The 22,145-nt window shown below is 38.2% G+C and overlaps 1 protein-coding gene across 5 annotated transcripts in view; it reads left to right on the plus strand.

The window, feature by feature from the left end:
- The window catches only part of arhgap36 (Rho GTPase activating protein 36), a 66,401-nt gene that overhangs the window by 27,561 nt on the left and 16,695 nt on the right, over positions 1 to 22,145 (plus strand). For 4 of the 5 annotated variants that reach the window (XM_061960875.2, XM_061960876.2, XM_061960878.1 and 1 more), the window contains exons 2-5: positions 1,021 to 1,177; positions 9,939 to 10,007; positions 21,243 to 21,538; positions 21,611 to 21,821. In XM_061960875.2, the coding sequence (XP_061816859.1) occupies positions 1,021 to 1,177; positions 9,939 to 10,007; positions 21,243 to 21,538; positions 21,611 to 21,821 (733 nt within the window). The remainder of the gene's footprint in view (positions 1 to 1,020; positions 1,178 to 9,938; positions 10,008 to 21,242; positions 21,539 to 21,610; positions 21,822 to 22,145) is intronic. The other variant, XM_061960877.2, reaches the window with a different exon arrangement.

The raw sequence follows: 22,145 nt of genomic DNA on the forward strand, positions 1-22,145 counted from the left end.
CTGAATATTTTGAAGTTGGAACAGTTTGAATCAGATGAAAAATGTGGGAGTTGTGGAACTTTGAAGATTGTCCCATTGATTTCAATGGGAATTTCCCCAAAAATGTGGGAATTTCGGTAAAACCGGGAATTTTTTAGAAAATGGTTAAAAAAAAAAAAACTTCAACGGTCTGAATGAGTTGAAATGGTTGGTGTTTGAATTTTTCAAATCGGTCGAGAAATGTTGAAGTAGTAACATGTTGAATTGAGAAATGGTATTACAGAATTCCTGGACATTCGGGAAAACTGGTAATTTTTCCAGTTCAAAAAACAACTTTGTTTTTTTGTCCTGATTAAGAGATATGTTTTGACTGTGGAACGGTTGAAATGCGTTGAAGAATGTGGAAGGAATAGTCGCCAGAAAAAAGGGGGGAAATAGGGCTTTGGAAAAGCAGGAATTATGGAAAATCCTGGAATTTTTTTGGAACTTGGAAAAATGTTAGTTTAAATTTCCAGAATGGTGGAATGTGTTGAAGGTAGAATGGTTTGATTCCGTTGAAAAATGTGGAAATGGTGTAAGTTTGAAAAATGGCCAAGTCATTTTGAATGGGAAAAATGTCTCGGAAAACCTGGAATTCTGGGAAATCTGGGAATTTTTGGAATTTGTCAAGGGAAAGCCCGCGATTCCCGAATAGGCTGAACAGTTTGAAGTTGGAACAGTTTGAATCGGATTAAAAAATTGGAAGGTAGAGCGCGCCAAAATCTGGAGAAGAAGAAGTTGGAAAAAAAACATGTGTGAATGCTTAGGAGCATTCACACAATAAACTACAGTTAGTTACATGCCACTGCTCATTTATTGATTATTTGTATCAACATTTCACCTTTTTGCTTTAATTTTACCAGGTTATTTGTTAGATTTTAGTTCTACAATGTGCTGTAGGCCACAAAAGAATGTGCTGCAGGCCACAAAAGTTTCACTTTAGACACCCCAAAGTCAATAAAAGTGTGACCTTTTTATTTTTATTTTTTTTGCTGTGGTCAGGAGGGTATAACGTGGGCGACCATGTTGGGTCAAAGCGTGCGTCTGCAGCCAGTGGCCATCCAGAACCTGTCGGAAATGGAACGAGCCAGACTCCAGCAAGTGGCCTTGTACCACCTGGACCAGAAGGATCTGGACTTTAAGATCAGCATTCCCAGAGGTAGGACTCATTGTTGACTCTTTTGTTGGGGTCCTGTTACAGTTCTACAAGCCTGGGAATGGTTTACATGTGTGGCGGAGAACGGCTTGTGGTTATTGAACGCGCACGCCATGTGATTTACGAGCGCTCGCATGGCCGGAGGGACGGAGGTAGCAGAGCGGCCTAAGCACACTTGAATCCTTGCTTTGCGTCTGAAACTGATGGATGAGGTAGCAGCTCACTTTTGAGGGCATCGAGACAAACAGGATGGTCACTGATGAGGAACTGTTCCAGCTGTTCTACAGCATGAAGTTGAAGAAGCCAAAGCAAACATTCCCAACATGTGCAGACAATCAGAAGGTCAAAGGGCGTCCTGTGATTTGTTTCTTGCTCATGGGACTCTGTGGTTCATCTCGGTGTCTAGACTTTTTTTTTTTTTCATCCCAAGAGAGTCAAAGTTCTGGAAAGAGATGAAGATTTTATTGTTCCCAAAAACAAGTGACCGACTACAGGTTTAGGGTGTCACTATCTTTTTACAAAGACATGTGTAGTGCCCTTGAAGGTTGCAGTCAAAATGCCTTGCTAGCATGCATGCATTACACACTGGAAAATGTAGTGTCAAACGCAGCAAATTGCTGGCTAATAATTACATTTAACATTTACAGTAATTTACTGCGAAATACCAGTTAATTGCTGTGAGATGTAAGAATATTTTTTATTTTTAGAGACATTCCTTGTAATATTACAGTTAGGGCCGGGCGATATGGCCTTTTATTAATATCTCGATATTTTTAAGCCATGTCACGATACACGATATATATCTCGATATTTTGCCTTAGCCTTGAATGAACACTTGATGCATATAATCACAGCAGTATGTGTCCACATTAAAACATTCTTGTTCATACTGCATTAATATATACTCATTTTAAAGGCCTACTGAAATGAATTTTTTTTATTTAAACGGGGATAGCAGATCCATTATATGTGTCATACTTGATCATTTCGCGATATTGCCATATTTTTGCTGAAAGGATTTAGTAGAGAACAACGACGATAAAGTTCGCAACTTTTGGTCGCTGATAAAAAAAAGCCTTACCTATACCGGAAGTAGCGTGACATCACAAGTTGAAAGTTTCCTCACATTTCCCCATTGTTTACACCAGCAGCGAGAGCGATTCGGACCAAGAAAGCGACGATTACCCCATTAATTTGAGCGAGGATGAAAGATTTGTGGATGAGGAACGTGAGAGTGAAGGACTAGAGGGCAGTGCAGGACGTATCTTTTTTTCGCTCTGACCGTAACTTAGGTAAAAGGGCTCATTGGATTCCACACTCTCTCCTTTTTCTATTGTGGATCACGGATTCGTATTTTAAACCACTTCGGATACTATATCCCTCTTGAAAATGAGAGTCGAGAACGCGAAATGGACATTCACAGTGACTTTTATCCCCACGACAATACATCGGTGAAGCACTTTAGCTACGGAGCTAACGTGATAGCATCGTGTTTAAATGCAGATAGAAACAAAAGAAATAAGCCTCTGACTGGAAGGATAGACAGAATTAAGATCAACAATACCACCAAACTCTGGACCTGTAACCACACGGTTAATGCTGTACCGCCTGACAAAGCCTAGCAATGCTGTTGCTAACGACGCCATTGTAGCTAACTTAGCTACGGGACTCGACAGAGCTATGACAAAAACATTAGCTCTCCACCTACGCCAGCTCTCATCTGCTCATCAACACCGGTGCTCACCTGCGTTCCAGCGATCGACGGAGCGACGAAGGACTTCACCCGATCATCGATGCGGTCGGCGGCTAGCGTCGGATAGCGCGTCTGCTAGCCAACTCAAAGTCCTCCTGGTTGTGTTGCTGTAGCCAGACGCTAATACACCGATCCCACCTACAGGTTTGTTCTTTGCAGTCTCCATTGTTAATTGAACAAATTGCAAAAGATTCACCAACACAGATGTCCAGAATACTATTTTGCGATGTAAACAGAGCTTTTTGTATTGGATACAATAGTGACCGAATACTTCCGTTTCAACCATCGACGTCATCATACTTAGACGTTTTCAACCGGAAGTTTCCAAGGAAATTTAAAATTGCACTTTATAAGTTAACCCGGCCGTATTGGCATGTGTTGCAATGTTAAGATTTCATCATTGATACATAAACTATCAGACTGCGTGGTCGGTAGTAGTGGGTTTCAGTAAGCCTTTAAACTTTCATGCAAAGAGGGAAACCACAATTAAGTCAATTGACCAAAAGTGTATTTATTAAACAGTTATTAAGCAGTGGCACAAACATTCATGTCATTTCCAAAACAGAAAGTGCAAGATTGTCAGAGACATTTTAAAACAATCTATAAGTGCACTTTTGTGCATGATGTCACTAAGATGACATATCAAAACAACACTAAATTAAAATGCACTTTTTGTACAGAACGCAACTACAATAGTTTAAAACAAATAAAGTGCACTTTTGTGCATGATGTCACACAAGATATTTCAATAACTGTCAAATAAAAATGAGCTGCATAATAGGAAATCCAATAGTGTTCGTCCTTCGCTATGTGGTAGGTTCCTGCGGACGTTATCTCCTTCTGTCGTTGACAATTTTTTTCATACGGTGTTGATGTGGAAATGGTTGCTTGGGCATTTTGTTGGTGTGGCACCGGCGGAGATGTTGAAATGCGGAGTTTCAAGCACTCTTCATTCTACTACAAATTAGCAGTAATGCTACTTTTTGTAGCAACGCTTTTGCCGCATACTTGTTCGACATATTCCCACTTGAAGCCAAACCACCGCCAGACGATGGACCCCGTGCTGTTTTTCTTAGGAATTAATTCTTCCTCCATTTGTTACCAGATTCGCACCTTCTTTCTCTCGTATTACCACTCGCGCCACTCCGCTATTATCACAGCTAATGTTACCCATGCTGCTACCTCTCTGTTCAGCGAGGGCGTATGACGCGACAGTATGTGACGTATGTAAGAAGGTGCGCTTGCTTTATGTCTCTGTGAGAAGGAGAGACAAGATAGAGCTAAAAGCAACTGCGTGAGAACGTATACTCGAATATCACGATATAGTCATTTTCTATATCACACAGAGACAAACTCGCGATATATCGAGTATATTCGATATATCGTCCAGCCCTAATTACAGTACATTTTGATTACAATATTCTACTGTGAAATGTTAAATGCTGTGAAGTCCTGGTAGGTTTTTACAGTGCAGACTATGGTTGTATGGTATACCGGTATTAGTATAGTACCACGATACTATTGAATCATATTCAGTACTATACCGCCTCTAAAAAGTACCGGTAGTTAACAAAAATTCACTCAAAAAGAGAAAAAGAAGGAACTGTAAGAATAAACTTAACTTACCACTTCGACTTGAAAACTTAAAAAAACAAAAATCACTCTGTTTAAGAGAATAAAAGTAAACAAAAAATACAAACAAGGAAATTCAGAATCAGGATGCTCAAAGCAAGACGAGACAAGACTTGGGCAGGATGCTAGAGATGCACGAAACAACGAGACATTCTGGCACAGAACAAAGGGAGACGCGAACCATAAGACACATGGGGTTAATGGGGAACAGGTGGAAACAATCAGGGATCAAGGATGACGTCAGGCTGATGACAAGAGGAAGGGCAAGTGACCTGAAAAGAGAGGAGAGTTATTTTTCAAACTAAAACACGAAATTCACAAGACAAAACCCAAGACAAGAACTCCCTCACCGCGGTGTGACAGATACCAAGTTCAAGAGCGTATGTAGTCGATACTACTATGATTACATCGATATTTTTTAGCATCACAAAATCTTTTTTCGTGTTTTTCAAATTCATATTACGTTTATAAACTCAGGAAATATGTCCCTGGGCACATGAGGACTTTGAATATGACCAATGTATGATCCTGTAACGACTTGGTATCGGATTGATACCCAAATTTGTGGTATCATCCAAAACTAATGTAAAGTATCAAACAACAGAAGAATAAGTGATTATTACATTTTAACAGAAGTGTAGATAGAACATGTTAAAAGAGAAAGTAAGCAGATATTAACAGTAAATGAACAAGCAGATTAATAATTCATTTTCTACCACTTGTCCTTAATAATGTTGACAAAATAATAGAATGGAAAATGACACAATATGTTACTGCATATGTCAGCAGACTAAATTAGAAGCCTTTGTTTGCTTACTTACTACTAAAAAACAAGTTGTCTTGTATGTACACTATTGTATTTAAGGACAAAATTGCAATATTAAACATATGTTTAATGTACCCTAAGTTTTTTGTTAAAATAAAGCCAATATGCAATTTTTTGTGGTCCCCTTTATTTAGAAAAGTATCAAAGTATCGAAATACATTTTGGTCCCGGTACCAAAATATTGGTATCGGGAAAACACTAGTGCAGACGTACTCAAACTGTTGTCATCATGAGGCTTAGGCACAATTATGTGCAAGTTTGCTACGACCATAGACATCTATCGACCCCGTGACCCCTGTGTCTGCCCGCCGCTTCACTACGTCAGTGTGGCCGCCATCTTACGGCAGTCAAGACCGCCTTGTCAACCAGTGCAAATCAATGTGACAATGGTGTGTTTTATGGAGAAATCACTCATTTACATGGCTGTCAAAAATTGTATTATTCATAGATTTAAATTATTTTATGTAGTACACTTGTAGTTAAAACAGTAGAGGGATATTTTACCTTTTTTTTTTTTATTTATTACCTTTTTGTGTGCTGCAGTTCCTGAGTAGAAGCAAACATTTTAAGACATCCAATGGGAAGGAGGCGTTGGGAAGTTGAGAGTAATTTCCCGGATGACTCGCCTCTGCTGACGTCCTCGGTGTCATTTCAGAATGTCAAGGGAGAGACCAACACTGTTCATTGGTGTTTGTGCGCGTGCGTGTGCGTGCGTGCGTGCGTGTGCGTGCGTGCGCGCGCGTGTGTGTGTGTGTGTGTGTGTGTGTGTGTGTGTGTGTTGTGTGTGTGTGTGTGTGTTTGTGTGTGTGTGTGTGTGTGTGTGTGTGTGTGTGTGTGTGTGTGTCCTACAAGACTACCAGAGGCTACATCTAAGCTGCTTTTCTCAGCCTCGGCCTCGCTGGTTTTCTCAGGACAATTAACCTCTGACCGGTTCAACTTTGACCTGGTCTTGCGTTGTCGTCTATAACGTTGAAAGCTCACAACTTTTTTTTAACCTCAAATAGGATGACTCAGGTAAAGCAAAACATTTTTTTCTTCTTTTGTTATTATTCCAGATTTCAGTTTCCATTTGCATTGGGACTAAATGAAGTGAAGTGAATTATATTCATATAGCGCTTTTTCTCTAGTGACTCAAAGCGCTTTACATAGTGAAACCCAATATCTAAGTTACATTTAAACCAGTGTGGGTGGCACTGGGAGCAGGTGGGTAAAGTGTCTTGCCAAAGGACACAACGGCAGTGACTAGGATGGCGGAAGCGGGGATCGAACCTGGAAACCTCAAGTTGCTGGCACGGCCACTCTACCAATCGAGCTATACCGCCCCAATGAGAGTTTATTATAGTGTCAGTCTTTATGGAGAATTTCTACCACATGGATGTGGCTTATTGTGACAAATTATATTCCATTTTTCGATTTTGCAAAGTTTTAAAATAAATATTGAAAACCTTTATACTGTAGGATGCGACATTAGGTTGCCGTAGGTATTATATTCTCAATAAATGAGAAGAGAAAAAAAAGTTGTTAATTTCAGCAGTTCACTTCAAAAAGTGAAACTTCATAACCTATCATAGCTGGATGGATGAATATTTATTAATTCCTTCACACGTTTGATGATCCACCTATCTATCTATCTATCTATCTATCTATCTATCTATCTATCTATCTATCTATCTATCTATAACCTATGGCTAATAAAAAAAAAAAAAACTTCAATATATCATTCTTCAACTGTCAAAAAGTTAAATATTGTAAACCATTACCTCACGCTCTATGTATTTATTAATTCCTTCACACGTTTGATGATCCACCTATCTTTCTATCTATCTATCTATCTATCTATCTATCTATCTATCTATCTATCTATCTATCCATCTATCTATCTATCTATCTATCTATCTATCTATAACCTATGGCTAATAAGAAATAAAAAAAAACTTCAATATATCATTCTTCAACTGTCAACAAGTTAAATATTGTAAACCATCAGCTCACGCTCTATATATTTATTAATTCCTTCACACGTTTGATGGTCCACCTATCTATCTATCTATCTATCTATCTATCTATCTATCTATCTATCTATCTATCTATCTATCTATCTATCTATCTATCTATCTATCTATCTATCCATCTATCTATCTATCTATAACCTATGGCTAATAAAAAAACAACAACTTCAATATATAATTCTTCAACTGTCAAAAAGTTAAATTTTGCAAACCATCAGCTCACGCTCTATTCAGCCAATAAGCTGATTTTTATTTTAATTTGTATTATTTTCTTAGTAATGAATATTTAATTGTGTTTTTCTACAGTGATGTTTCATCATAATTGCATATACTGTACCGATTTTTCGCTCAGTGAGAGATAAATTACGAACATTTTGATTCATGTCATACTTCTCTTTGTTTTTCTTGTGCCGGGAAAAGTCCCATGGTTCCACCTACTGTTGACGTCCATGATGAACACCCACCTAAAACACCAAATATGGTTGACACTTTTCTGTTTATAAAGTGCACGTCTTTCATCCATAACCCTAGTGGAGTGTGTTTGTGCAGACGTTTTTATGAGCACGCCCACCTTCACGCTGGCGAGCATCCCTGGGATTCTTTGTGAAACGTGTCACACCACTCCAGGGACGCGTTTGCTCGTATTTGCTTCACTAGCAAGAGTTCTCATGCTCCCGTCTTGACCATTTTTCCTTTTCCCTTTGCTCTGGGTTTTTTTCCCCCCCTGCTTGATGAGAATAATCCCTTCCTCTTTAGCCTTGAGTCTGCCCAAAAGTAATAATAACTAGGACTATGTTGATGAATGACAACATTCACTTAATCAGATAAAACAACCCCTTTCAATTCTTGTTAAAAATGAACACACAAAAAAAATCATCTTCTTTCAAGTGGGTTAAAAGTAATAACATATTTATTATTGAAAACATGAATCCGTGTTCAACTAACCTGATTGTCACTCTTTGTTATGTTTTATTGCCTGCATGTGAAGCTTTATTAAGAATGTTTTTGTTAGTTTAAGTGCATCCAAGGGGGCCCTTTTAAACCTGCAGTTATTGTTTTTTTGGCCCGCAGTATATTGTAAAAAATGTTTTAAATAATTATCAATGAGATATATTATCTGATATTGCACTGGTTCGCCTTGGTACCGATACAAGTAGGGATGTCCGATAATGGCTTTTTGCCGATATCCGATATTCCGATATTGTCCAACTCTTTAATTACCGACACCGATATCAACCGATATATGCAGTCGTGGAATTAACACATTATTATGCCTAATTTGGACAACCAGGTATGGTGAAGATAAGGTACTTTTTAAAAAAATTAATAAAATAAGATAAATACATTTAAAAACATTTTCTTGAATAAAAAAGAAAATCAAACAATATAAAAACCGTTACATAGAAACTAATAATTAATGAAAATGAGTAAAATTAACTGTTATAGGTTAGTACTATTAGTGGACCAGCAGCACGCACAATCATGGGTGCTTTCGGACTGTATCCCTTGCAGACTGTATTGATATATATTGATATATAATGTAGGAACCAGAATATTAATAACAGAAAGAAACAACCCTTTTGTGTGAATGACTGTGAATGAGTGTAAATGGGGGAGGGAGGTTTTTTGGGTTAGTGCACTAATTGTAAGTGTATCTTGTGTTTTTTATGTTGATTTAATAAAAAACAAAAAACAAAAAAAACGATACCGATAATTAAAAAAAACAATACCGATAATTTCCGATATTACATTTTAAAGCATTTATCGGACATCTCTATAAATAATGTAAATAAAGCTAAGCTTTCTCTAGATACAAGCATACTGTATATTGCTTTAATACAGTACATTGGCCTACTTTACATTGGTGTGAGCATCATTAATGTGCAAAATGTATTATAATCACCCCCTCATATCCTGGATTTTTTTTCTATGGGCCCACAGTGGAAACATTTTAGACACCCCTGATTTAAGTTCAAGAAACAAAATTATTTGTTTGGTTTGGTAGATGAAGGATGTTATCATGGTAAATTAAAAATAAAATAGATTCAAATAAATAAATAAATATATATATATTTATAATTACAATGATGATGACAATAACTTTTAAAATATGTGAATAAAATACTATGCATTCTCTACTTACAAATTTGAGTATAATGTTCTAGATAGCTGCCTGTACGTCACACATATTAAACTAAAAAAGGAATATTATTGCACACACACTCCAAACATCAGTTGAATGGAAAAAAAATATTCAAAATCAGTAAGAAATAGAAAGCCACACATTTTAAAATGCTGTAATCGATCCATAAACTCTAGTGCTTCTTGCATGTTGTTTTTGTTGTTGTTTTTGTGCACACACACACACACACACACACACACACACACACACACACACACACACACACACACACACACACACACACACACACACACACACACACACACACAGACGGGTGATGATGTGAGATCAAAGAAAGTGGGACCAATGCAGACTTTGATAACATCTGCTTTTGTTTTGTTTCCTTGTCTTTTTAACCACAGAAGTACGCAAACAGAGAAAATCCCTGCGGAGGAAGTTTGACTCTTTTTCCAAAGAAAAAAAAGAGCGTGGTGAGTTGACATGGAGTACAAAACAATCAGTATAAATGTTGTAAAGATTAAGATTCTGATGGTTTTAGAAATGGTGTGGGAATGGGGGTCCTTGAATTAAAAAAATAAAAATAAATCATCTTTTTTCATTTTTTATTTAATGGGTTAAGTACTATAAATACTACAGTATCTCAAATCAATGTTACCCATTAAAATGAAATGAAATTCAATAATAAATTCTGTGCCCACGTTCCCCCTCAAAACACCACCATTTTAACATGTAACATGCTTTTAAGTAAGAAAAAACAACTTCTCTATAAGAAATATTGTACAAAAACAACACAATAGAATGTACTACAAATGACTAAAGTAGTTTTATGAAGTCCTGTAATAATAATGTGCAGTACTATTTAACTTAGAGAGTGGACTTCGACTATATCTCCTTCATGCTGCTTCTCCATCGAAGTGCTTCTTTATATTTTCATGGATGATTGTTTATATCAGGAATGTCAAACATGCAGCCCGCTAGCCGACTCAGGCCCGCAAACAGGTTCAATCCAGCCTGCAAGATTAATTTGCTAAGTGTAAAATGTATCTGCATTTTTAAATTAAAGAAACTGCTGTTCTAAATATGTCCACTAGATGTCGCAATAGCAATTCTGTTAAGCTAGCAATCAGTTTATACCAAACAAAAGGTACACGATAAAGCGGGGATGCGACGCCTCCTCCTCGACCCAACGTAAAACAAACAGAAGTAAAATAAACAATTGGTAACCCCACTTAAAGTACTGCATGTGACATTGATATAGTTCTGTGGAAATTATTGTCTTCTGTGCAAATTTAAAGACAGTGAACAGTGGAAATGACACATGAGGTAGTTGATACATTTAGTTTTTATTTATGCTTTAATTTGTTTTTTGTTCAATCCAAGATAGGCTGTGACTTAAAGTGTAATTGCTATGTAGACAAACTGGGATTAAGTCTAAGTTCTTTGTGTTCATTATGGTGTTTTTGAAACTGCATCAATTTTTTCCTCAGAATTTTCAACTAACTTAAAGTGTTGTGTTAAGAGGGTTATTTGTGATATGGACATTGTCAGAATGTGCTTGTTCTATTTAGGCCGAAGTAAAACAAAGAAAACAATCTGAAGTTGTCGTAGTTGTATTTTTAAGATATTTTGCCATGATTTTACTCGCCCGGCCCACATGGGAATAGATTTTCCTCCATGCAGCCCTTGAGCTAAAATGAGTTAGACATGCCTGGTTTATATTTTTTAATTCCCCTTTGTTGGCATTGTCAACCCTTATCATAAATGAAGCTTTCAGCACATCACAATGTTGACATCTGTAGTTATTTTTTCATAAAACATGCAACTCAGAAACGGCGCGTGCAACAACAAACATCAGTAAACGCAAAGTTAAATCATGAAATGCAACCTTACACGAGCAAAAACGATGCATATTTATCCGGGAGACTCTTGATACAAATGTCCCTGACCCAGCCACACACAAAGAAGTTGTAGACCTCCATGCTTTTCCTAGTTTTCATCGGTTTTGTTGTGTAGAATGACGTATGGAGCACAATAGTTTGATATGTCTGGTAACGCAAATGACGGAAAGTCCTTGATATCACTCAAAAAAACTCTTTTTTTGATCAAGTATAATCTCTTCCATTGCATAGTTAGAATTTTTGCTCAAATCTTCTTTTTGCAGGAAGATCTAGACCCCTTGCATACTCATGTAGTTCGCACAGCCATCTTGGCTTTGTTGACCACCACAGTTTTTCCCTTCTGGGAAGAAGTCACATGTCGTAATATAAGCAATTAGCTAATGCTAGCGAGTAAGACACTGGATGTTATGAGAGGATCTTAGGGGGTTCATCGTAACGATGGGGAGGCTCACGACCCGAATTTGAAAGCATAACAATTAGTCGAGAGACAGCTCTTATCCCAAATAACTTGTGAGCTGTTGCACTCAAAAGCTGAGGTACCATTGTCTACTGTGTACGTTCATACGTGCGTGTACGCAGACATCACCTACAGTCGGGGTAAAAAGTTTACATACACTTGTAAAGAAAATAATGTCATGACTGTCTTGAGTTTCCAATAATTTCTACAACTCTTATTTTTTTGTGATAGTGTCTTGTTTGTCACAAAAAACATTCATGAAGTTTGGTTCTTTTATGAATGTATTATGGTTCTACTGAAAATGTGACCAAATCTCCTGGGTCAAAAGTATACATACAGCAACATACATTATCAATTTTGGTGTAGAAAAGTTACAATCAAATCAAATTAGCTTCATGGAATGGCCTCTTAACTTCATGTGAGTGATTATGATTGACGACACCTGTTGGCTTCTCTGAGCCCATTTAAATAGGACTCATGTGGTGCAGTCATTAGACTCGGTTACAAAGGCGACAATGGGAAAGTCAAAAGAACTGAGCACAGATCTGAAAAAAAGAATCATTGACTTGGTCACATTTTCAGTAGACCCATAATAAAGTCATAAAAGAACCAAACTTTATGAATGTTTTTTGTGACAAACAAGTATGTGCTCCAATCACTCTATCACAAAAAAATAAGAGTTGTGGAAATTATTGGAAACTCAAGACAGCCATGATATTATGTTCTTCACAAGTGTATGTAAACTTTTGACCTCGACTGTATGTCTCATTGCGTGAGACATGGTGCAACATACAATGCAGGATGTACCCTGTATACCTTATCCATGTATTAAAAGGGTCAAAATATAGTACAATGTGGGATTTTTTAAACTATTCATCTTGCAGAGGGTGAAATTATTGTGCAAATGTAGGATAATTATCGTAGATCTGGCAATGCCGCCGCTCTATTTAGCTTCATGGCCGTGTCTCAGCGGCAACATGCAGTGTGTTGCACTGAACACATACCAGATGGTGAGTCATGGATCCTAACTCCCCTCGATCATCACCGTATGAAGTTTAAGAGGAAGGATTAACTCGGTTGGTTGTAATACACAATTACAAGAACAAGCGGGTAAATTTTGTGATCGACCGGTATGGATTTGGGATGACATTATACTGTCAAAATGTGTGCCCTCAGGAATTAGAACACAGTGTGTACACATAGGAAACTTATTAAAGTGTGCATGGTGTACGGTCCTGTGAAATTTGAAACGCAGCTTTTGTTTTGCTGAGTGTCTCAGTCTTTAGTTGTTCTGTTGGCTCGCTTTTTATTGCATTTATAGTCTATTGCCTGCTTTCTCTTCTAAATGTGCCTTATTTGTTGTTATTTTCATACAGCTGCAACACGGGGAGAGCTGTGTGATAAGTTATATAAATAACAACAGCAGCAGCATGTTTCCCCCCTCCGTTACGGTCTTATTTTATTCATAGTCTTCCCCCTCCGCGTTACAGACGCTCAGCTGATTAGCACAGTGTGTCGGTGCAGGTCTTTAAATCCAGGCCACGCAGACTTAGCAGACAGATAATCAAAAACACAGAACATCGGGACCTGGCCACGCTCCTGCTGGCCTCCTGCGGACGCCATGGCAACTTGTGAATTAGCCTGGTATGGAGCCTTCGGCGATCTAAGAGAGGTCACACCAAAGTAAAAATTAAAATGTCTACAAAGTGAAGACATCCTGTGCTAGACAGGGACAGGGACCACCGTGATTGCCCAGCTGAAGCTAATTATCTACATTTAGCAGGAGTAAGAAGGAACTGTTTTCCCACCTTTCCTGCCTCAGGATGTCCAATCAAGTGTCAGACAACATGTCAGCAAACGAGACATCTCGACATGATTGAAAAAAAGCAACATATATAAAACTAGAGTGATGCCCAGTGGAGTGCAGGTCTAACCTCCTTAAATGACAAATAGCTGCGAGAAACACAGACATTTTTATTATGCGTCTTCATAAATTGTCAGGTGGAAGTGAAATTACTCAGAGAACAAGTGGAGTGTAAATTTGTGTTTCGGCGACACCAAGTGGCCTCATTAATTCATTACATTAAGGACATGATGTGGACACGTTTGTTGCCGCATACTTTCTAATACGCTTCTGCCTTTGCCACTTTGTGTGTGTGAGTATTATGTAACTATAACTGTTCCATACTTGTTTATATTGACAAATGTGCTGTTTTAGACTGCAGTATTGTTTAATTAACGATACATACTGTATGTCTAGCTTATGTGCTTAGCTGTTTTGTACCAAATTATATCTAAGTAGCCTACCTTGTTTACCTTTTGTAAATGACTTCACTTATTGGAAAATATTTATTTAGATGTAGTAAATGCGTTGCAGGCACCACTACACCATCAGATAATGAACGTTATTTACATTAAAACAAACCACCAAAAATACTGACACTATTATTTATTACCCCTTAGTGAAAAAAGGTATATATTTTGTGTGTGCCAGGGTAAAATTCCCTAAAATTTTGCAAGTCTGCAAGCTCCTTGTTATCTTATACATCAAAAGGGACGACCCTGCAGGTGAAAAAAGCATGTTTCCTCACACAGATCTAGCCCAAGGGTTCCCCATTCTTTTTTCCACCAGGGACCGGTTTAATGTATGCATTATTTTCACGTACCGGCTTTCTACGTGCGGCAGATAAAAACAGCAAAAAAATTAAAAATTAGCCTTTGGCTACAATCTGGCACATTAACATTTTATATGTCCATTAATGTGCATCGTCCCATGTACCATAACAAAGGAGATGTAATGTACATCTATTAACAAAATTCGGTAGTCTAATGTTTCTTTACGGACCGTTATCGGTCCCCGGATCGTTGGTTGGGGTCTAGCCCTTCTCTTGATCGATTGGACGCATGGCCAAGAAAGTTCATTATGTACGTTTGAAGGGAATTTTGCGGGATAAATTGACCAAAATTCCTGCCCTGCTCATTGTCGTCAGCGTCATGCAGAGAAGCTACACAACACAAGAGGCTGCAACAAGACAGTGGTGTCTTATGTCCCAAACAAGGGCTAGAATGTCCTAAAACATTAAAAAACACACAAAAATAATATTAAAATAAATGTATGTTTATGGATGAGTCTAAAGCTGCTGAAAGATGTAAAACATTGAAAGTTTAAGAAAAATAATATATGACTTACTTATTATGACACTTTTTTTGAGCTTGACCGTTTTTCGTCTAAGGAGGGATAAATAGTTTGAGTTTTTGGAAATGAACTGTCATAATTCCAAAAATAATAATGCATCAAAATCAGTCTTGTTGTAAATTATTGACTTATTAAAGACTGTAATTACATCATCTAAAGTATTCCACTTTGCAACTCGTTTTTAAAAATTATGCATATTTTGTATTCTTCCCATCCTAAAAAATGTTGGTTATTTTACAAAAAGAGCATACAACATTAAAAAAAAAAACATTACAAATATATACAAAGCTTTATATCTATGGATAGGTCTGAAACTGTTGAATAATGTAAAGCATTGAATATTCTAGTTTCTTCAAAATAGCCAACCTTTGCACTGATTACTTTTTTGCACACTCTTGGCATTCTCTCGATGAGCTTCAAAGCACACTTGGGAAGTGAAAACCATTTCAGGTGACTACCTCTTGAAGCTCATTGAGAGAATGCCAGGAGTGTGCAAAAAAGTAATCAGAGCAGAGGGTGGCTATTGTGAAGAAAGTAGAATAGAAAACATGTTTTCAATTATTTCACCTTTTTTTGTTAAGTACATAACTCCACATGTGTTCATTCATAGTTTTGATGCCTTCAGTGACAATCTACAATGTAAATAGTCGTGAAAATAAAGAAAACACATTGAATGAGAAGGTGTGTCCAAACTTTTGACCTGCACTGTATATACAAACTTAATATCTATGGAAATGTCTAAAGCTAGTGAAGAATTTAAAGCGTTGAAAGTTAAAAAATATATATATATTTATTTGACTTACTTATAACACTTTTTTGAGCGCGCCTTGACGTAGTTTTGAATTAAGTCGACTCGAGGGTTAATGTGGTCTGCCACATCATTTAAAGTGTGCAGCCATAATTGCGATGTGGCCCTCAATAAAAACAAGTTTGACACCCCTGGCCTACACCTATACAGGAGTACAAGAGGTGACGCTTACAGAGGTCAGCAGTGTTGACAAACATCTGACTGGCACTAATCCAGCGGGACAGCTTAGACAGCATCCTCATGCCATCATTGTATGCCACCTAGCGTTTACGCATACTGCTTTTTTACATTTCTGCCACAAGTAGGCGGAATACATAGGGGTACAAAAGGATTTAAAACGTGTCGTTTGACACATACTGACATATAAAACTTACGAGCAAGCATATTGGTGTGTGCATATTGCATACTGTATCACATGCCTGTAAATGTTTCTATCATCTGCTAGTTCAGCAGTTTTGTAGTGTCTCAAGTATATGATTTCATTACAGACATTGAGGATGTTGCCTGACAGTATGAAGTCACGGAAGGTTAGTTGGGTATCCTGTGTACTGCAATCATGACATTCCTCTTTTTTTGCATGTTAATTCATGTAAAAGTCAAACCAATACTAAGAGTGAGAGCACAATCTTAACATCTTCTGCAGACCAGCACTGTATGGGCAGAAGATAACTAAATCAGCTGGTTTATGATAGTACTTTATTGCCTACATTTTTTTAACAACTTAGATAAATCATCCATATAAGATAAGATAATTCTTTATTTATCCCACAATGGGGAAACTTACAGCAGCAACGGGCCTAGATTGCAAACAACGTGACCTAAGTACACAAATTAAATAGAAATCAAGCTAAAAAATAAAAAATAGACAAGAAAATAAAAATATTATCACCTAATATGAACATTAAAAAGTCTAAGTTTTTTTGATTGATTTGATTGAGACTTTTATTAGTAGGTTGCACAGTGAAGTACATATTCCGTACAATTGACCACTAAATGGTAACACCCGAATAAGTTTTTCAACTTGTTTAAGTCGGGGTCCACTTAAATTGATTCATGATACAGATATATACTATCATATATATACTATCATCATAATACAGTCATCACACAAGATAATCATCAGAGTGTATACATTGAATTATTTACATTGTTTACAATTCGGGGTTTGGAGGGGGGGGGGGGGGGGGGGGGGTTAGGTTTGGTTGTTATCATCAGTCATCAACAATTGAGAACAGAGAAATGGATATTGAAACAGTGTAGGTCTGACTTGGTAGGATATGTACAGCAAGTAGTGGACATAGAGAGAGAGAGAGAGAGATCAGAAGGCATAAGAAAAATATCTGCATTTGATTATTAACAACATACCGGGGAGGGTGTTAGTTTAGGGTTGAAGTTGCCTGGAGGTGTACTTTGATTGCGGTTTTGAAGGAGGATAGAGATGCCCTTTCTTTTATACCTGTTGGGAGCGCATTCCACATTGATGTGGCATAGAAAGAGAATGAGTTAAGACCTTTGTTAGATCGGAATCTTGGTTTAACTTGGTTAGTAGAGCTCCCCCTGGTGTTGTGGTTATGTGACAAAATACTATGTTACCGCAGACCATTGCTAATATAAATAAAATAGGAGATGATAGAAAATGTCCGCATTTTACACACACATGGCCTGGTGAGCATACCAAAACACTAACATTCGTATTTTGGAGTTCCTCTATTGTGCAACTTATTAAATAATTTGAACATGAGCGAACGCTTTTGAGGCATCAATTAAACTCATAGAAACCGTGGTATTTTGCCTTATTATGTCTCATGCAATGCCAAAATGCACATATCTATGGCAAGTTTAGATATGAAGCCAAACTGAATTTCTCCAGTCTATTAAAAATGCTTTTTGCAGCACCTTAGCTTGAATACTTGCCAGAACTATAGGGCGATATTCATCTTTGCTATCTATCTTGCCTGCTTTGTCTTTTATAATAGAAACCAAAATAACAGATAATATAGAATTAAGTAAAATATGAATAAAAAGCCAAAGGATAAAGTTTGCTGCTTGCAAATTTCAACTTGTCTCCATTACAGGTCTTATTATTACTTCGCCTCATCACAATATCATTGATCTTCATGTTGGACCATGTTGTCCCCCACAAAGGAATTGCTTTTAACACTGTTGTTTAAAGACCAATGTAAACAAGCGGCTCACCAAGAACATGAGCTGCTAAAATGCTAAAGCACCGTCATCAGATGCCAGAAAACGTGTCCAAAAGTCAGGCAGCGTGCGTCAGCGAGGAGCTTAGCGACCTTTATAACGAGGCCGCCGAGTACATTAGTGGATGACATCTTTCTATGTGGCATGACAACAAAGCCTGTCAGTGCACTCTGGTGGCTGAAAAAGGCTCCAACTTGTGGCCCAAGAGCCAAATCCGGAATGACACCAGACCAGCCCGCAAGTTCTGTTTAAAAAAACTTGGAAAAGACTAGCATATTTGCTGTGGATTCTAAAAAAAAAAAAAATAGAGCTTTTTCATATAGAGCAGTGATTCTCAAAATGTGGTACACAGGCTCCATCTAGAGCAGGGGTGTCAAACTCAAATACAGAGTGGGCCAAAATGTAAAACTGAACAAAGCCGCGGGCCAAGGTTGAACAAATTAACCTTTTAATAGGGACCCAAACAAGTTTTGCATTGAATATTGAACAAGCAAGGCTTATATAACTTTATAGTGACATGCAAAATCGAGTTTCAAATAATAATAATCATAATTAAAAAATATCAATAGCATATCAAATAAAATATAAATAAAAATGTAATGCCTCTTTTCTATTTGCAGCCTTCTGAGGTAAATATCAAAATAAACTTTTTCCACAGGCTAATAATACATTTGAAAATAAAATAACAATAATGAATGAATCAAACATTCAAGCCTTGAAGTAGCAAGAGAAAGTGCATGAATAAACCGTTAGCTACACTGATTTGCTTTAACACTGAATATGGAACAACCAACGCTTATATAACTTAATAGTGCAAAATCAACTTCCAAAAAACAAATGAAAAAACATCAATCGTATATTAAGTACAATTTAAATAAACAATGGAATGCCTCTTTTCTATTTGCAGCCTTCTGAGGTAAATATCAACATTAACTTTTTCCACAGGCTAATAAATTTGAAAATAAAATAATTAATAAACCAACCATTCAGGACTTTAAACTGCTCAGTTTGCGACACACTGATCTAATCTGATGTGCCCAAACCAGATACCTGCCATCTTTTCTGGGATGCTAGTTCATTAATGTCGGTGCTTAGGTGGGCGGGGTTTGGTGGTAGCGGGGGGGTGTATATTGTAGCGTCCCGGAAGAGTTAGTGCTGCAAGGGGTTCTGGGTATTTGTTCTGTTGTGTTTATGTTGTGTTACGGTGCGGATGTTCTCCCAAAATGTGTTTGTCATTCTTGTTTGGTGTGGGTTCACAGTGTGGCGCATATTTGTAACAGTGTTAAAGTTGTTTATGCGGCCACCCTCAGTTTGACCTGTATGGCTGTTGATTAAGTATGCCTTGCATTCACTTATGTGTGTGTAGAAGCCGCATATATCATGTGACAGGGGCCGGCACGCTGTTTGTATGGAGGAAAAGCAGACGTGACGACAGGTTGTAGAGGACGCTAAAGGCAGTGCCTTTAAGGCACACCCCCAGTATTGTTGTCCGGGTGGAAATCAGGAGAAATTCGGGAGAATGGTTGCCCCGGGAGACTTTCGAGAGGGGCACTGAAAATCGGGAGGGTTGGCAAGTATGAGTATTAGCGGTGAATGCGGTGTTACAGCGGCACCGCCGCTGTATAATACCGGCGGGCCACCTCTAATGTTAATTTGATATTGCCTCAAGGACCAAATGAAATTACACCGCGGGCCAAATTTGGCCTGCGGGCCAGAGTTTGACACCCATGATCTAGAGGTACACCAAATAATCACTTAATTATGTGCAATTAATTTTATTTCATCATTAAGTAAAGTGTTTTATTTTCCTTTATTCAAACACAGTGTTACTGTTTAATGTTACAGTGGCCAAAAATATTAAATAAAACCTTTGCCTTGTTTTTAATGAATACTTAAGCCTACTTCGCTACTGTATTTTAATGTTGGTCATTATGGCGGTACTCAGAGAGCCAAGTGTTTTCTGAGGTGGTGCTTGGTGAAAAAAAGTTAGAGAACCACCGGTATAGAGGATCTTAAATATAGGTCCTTAGAAACAGCAGAGCGCTTTTGTTGTATAGACATGGTCATTTTGTTTCTGAATTGAGTAACTCTGACAAAGTAGACAAAAATCAAATGTCCACTGCAGAGGATGCTAGTTTTCAGGAATATATAAAATTGATTGATTGATTGATTGAAACTTTTATTAGTAAATTGCAGAGTACAGTACATATTCCGTACAATTGACCACTAAATGGTAACACCCGAATAAGTTTTTCAACTTGTTTAAGTCGGAGTCCACGTTAATCAATTCATGGTACAAATATATACTATCAGCATAATACAGTCATCACACAAGTTAATCATCAGAATATATACATTAAATGATTTACATTATTTACAATCCGGGCGGGGGGTTAGGTTGGGTTGCTATCAGCATACTTCAGTCATCAACAATTACATCATCTGAGAAATGGACATTGAAACAGTGTAGGTCTCACTTCGTAGGATATGTACAGCGAGTGGTGAACATAGTGAGCTCAGAAAGCAGAAGAACAAGTACTGTATATACATTTGATTATTTTCATTTGATTATTTACAGTCCGGGGAGGTGGGATGTGGTGGGGGGAGGGGGTTAGGCTAGGGTTGAAGTTGCCTGGAGGTGTTCTTTTAGTGCGGTTTTGAAGGAGGATAGAGATGCACTTTCTTTTACACCTGTTGGGAGTGCATTCCATATTGATGTGGCATAGAAGGAGAATGAGTTAAGACCTTTGTTAGATCGGAATCTGGGTTCGACATGGTTTGTGGAGGTCCCCCTGGTGTTGTGGTTATGGCGGTCATTTACGTTCTGGGATAAGAATAGGAATAAATAGGAATTATAGTGAAGGGAGAAGTCAGTTTTTTTTCTGTCAAAACTGAATAAACATACATTTTGTAAGAAAGATGAAGTACTTCATTGACGCACATTATTTCCAGGCTTTCGCAAATAGAATTATGTGGCGGGCCAGATCTGGCCCCATGGACTCGAGTTTTACACCTCTAGTTTACTGTATCAGGAATATAATTTTAAGGATTTTTTTAATAGGTGCCTCCATTATTTGCAATTTGTCACCATTCGCAAAAAACAGTGGACAACCGTAAATCTTTTTTTGTCCTGTTTTCCACCAGAGTCCGCCCCCAAGGCGTTTGGCATCCCCCTCTCGCAGGCCATCGCCAACGACCGCGCCTTCAAGCGGCATCAGGACGCCCTAAAGGAGAGCCGGCGGGACTGCTTGGAGTTAGAATCTAGCATTCTGCGCTTCAGGGCCGAAAAGAGGCTGTTCTTTAACAGCAACAAGACGCTGGGCGGCTCGTCCTCGCTTTCGGGTGGTCCCGCGCCTGCCAACTCTGTGGCCCGGGCGCCACCATTTGAGGAAACGCAGAATAAGCCGCTTTTGGACAATAGCGGGCGAGGACAGAGACGGGTAAAACCTGCGATGGGAGGCATCCCAGAATGCAACACACTACAATATATCCACCATTCTGTTCCTACGCAGGGCGGCCTGTCTGTGGACTCCATCTCAGACCTTGTGGACAGTCAGTCTCGCCTGCTGGAGGCACTGCAGCTTTCCCATCCGGCCGAGCTGGAGCTGAAGAAGAGCGGCAGCTCGTCCGAGGGGAGGAGCCAAAGCAAGCTGAGCCTCAACCCCATCTACCGGCAAGTTCCGCGGGTTCTGGAGCGCTGTTGTTGCCACATCGAAGCCCACGGTAAGGCATGCAGCTCGCCACATTTGGACCAGTAAGTTTGGTGCATGTGCCCTCCTTTGGTTTGACTGGTCAGGGCACGGCATAGTTGAAAAAAAGCAGAGTCATAGAACGACTGTAATGATTGCAGTGAAACCTCGATTTACGAGCTTAATTGGTTCTTGAACGTGGTTTGCAAACCAAAAGGTTTGTATTGTGCAGCAGGCTTCCCCATTCATCCCTGACCTAAGGAATATTCCGCTCTACTCCGGTATTGAGCACTGTTGAACGGTGTATATATATATATATATATATATATATATATATATATATATATATATATATATA

The sequence above is a fragment of the Nerophis lumbriciformis genome, linkage group LG05, assembly GCF_033978685.3.
Source record: "Nerophis lumbriciformis linkage group LG05, RoL_Nlum_v2.1, whole genome shotgun sequence".
NCBI classification, from domain to species: domain Eukaryota; kingdom Metazoa; phylum Chordata; class Actinopteri; order Syngnathiformes; family Syngnathidae; genus Nerophis; species Nerophis lumbriciformis.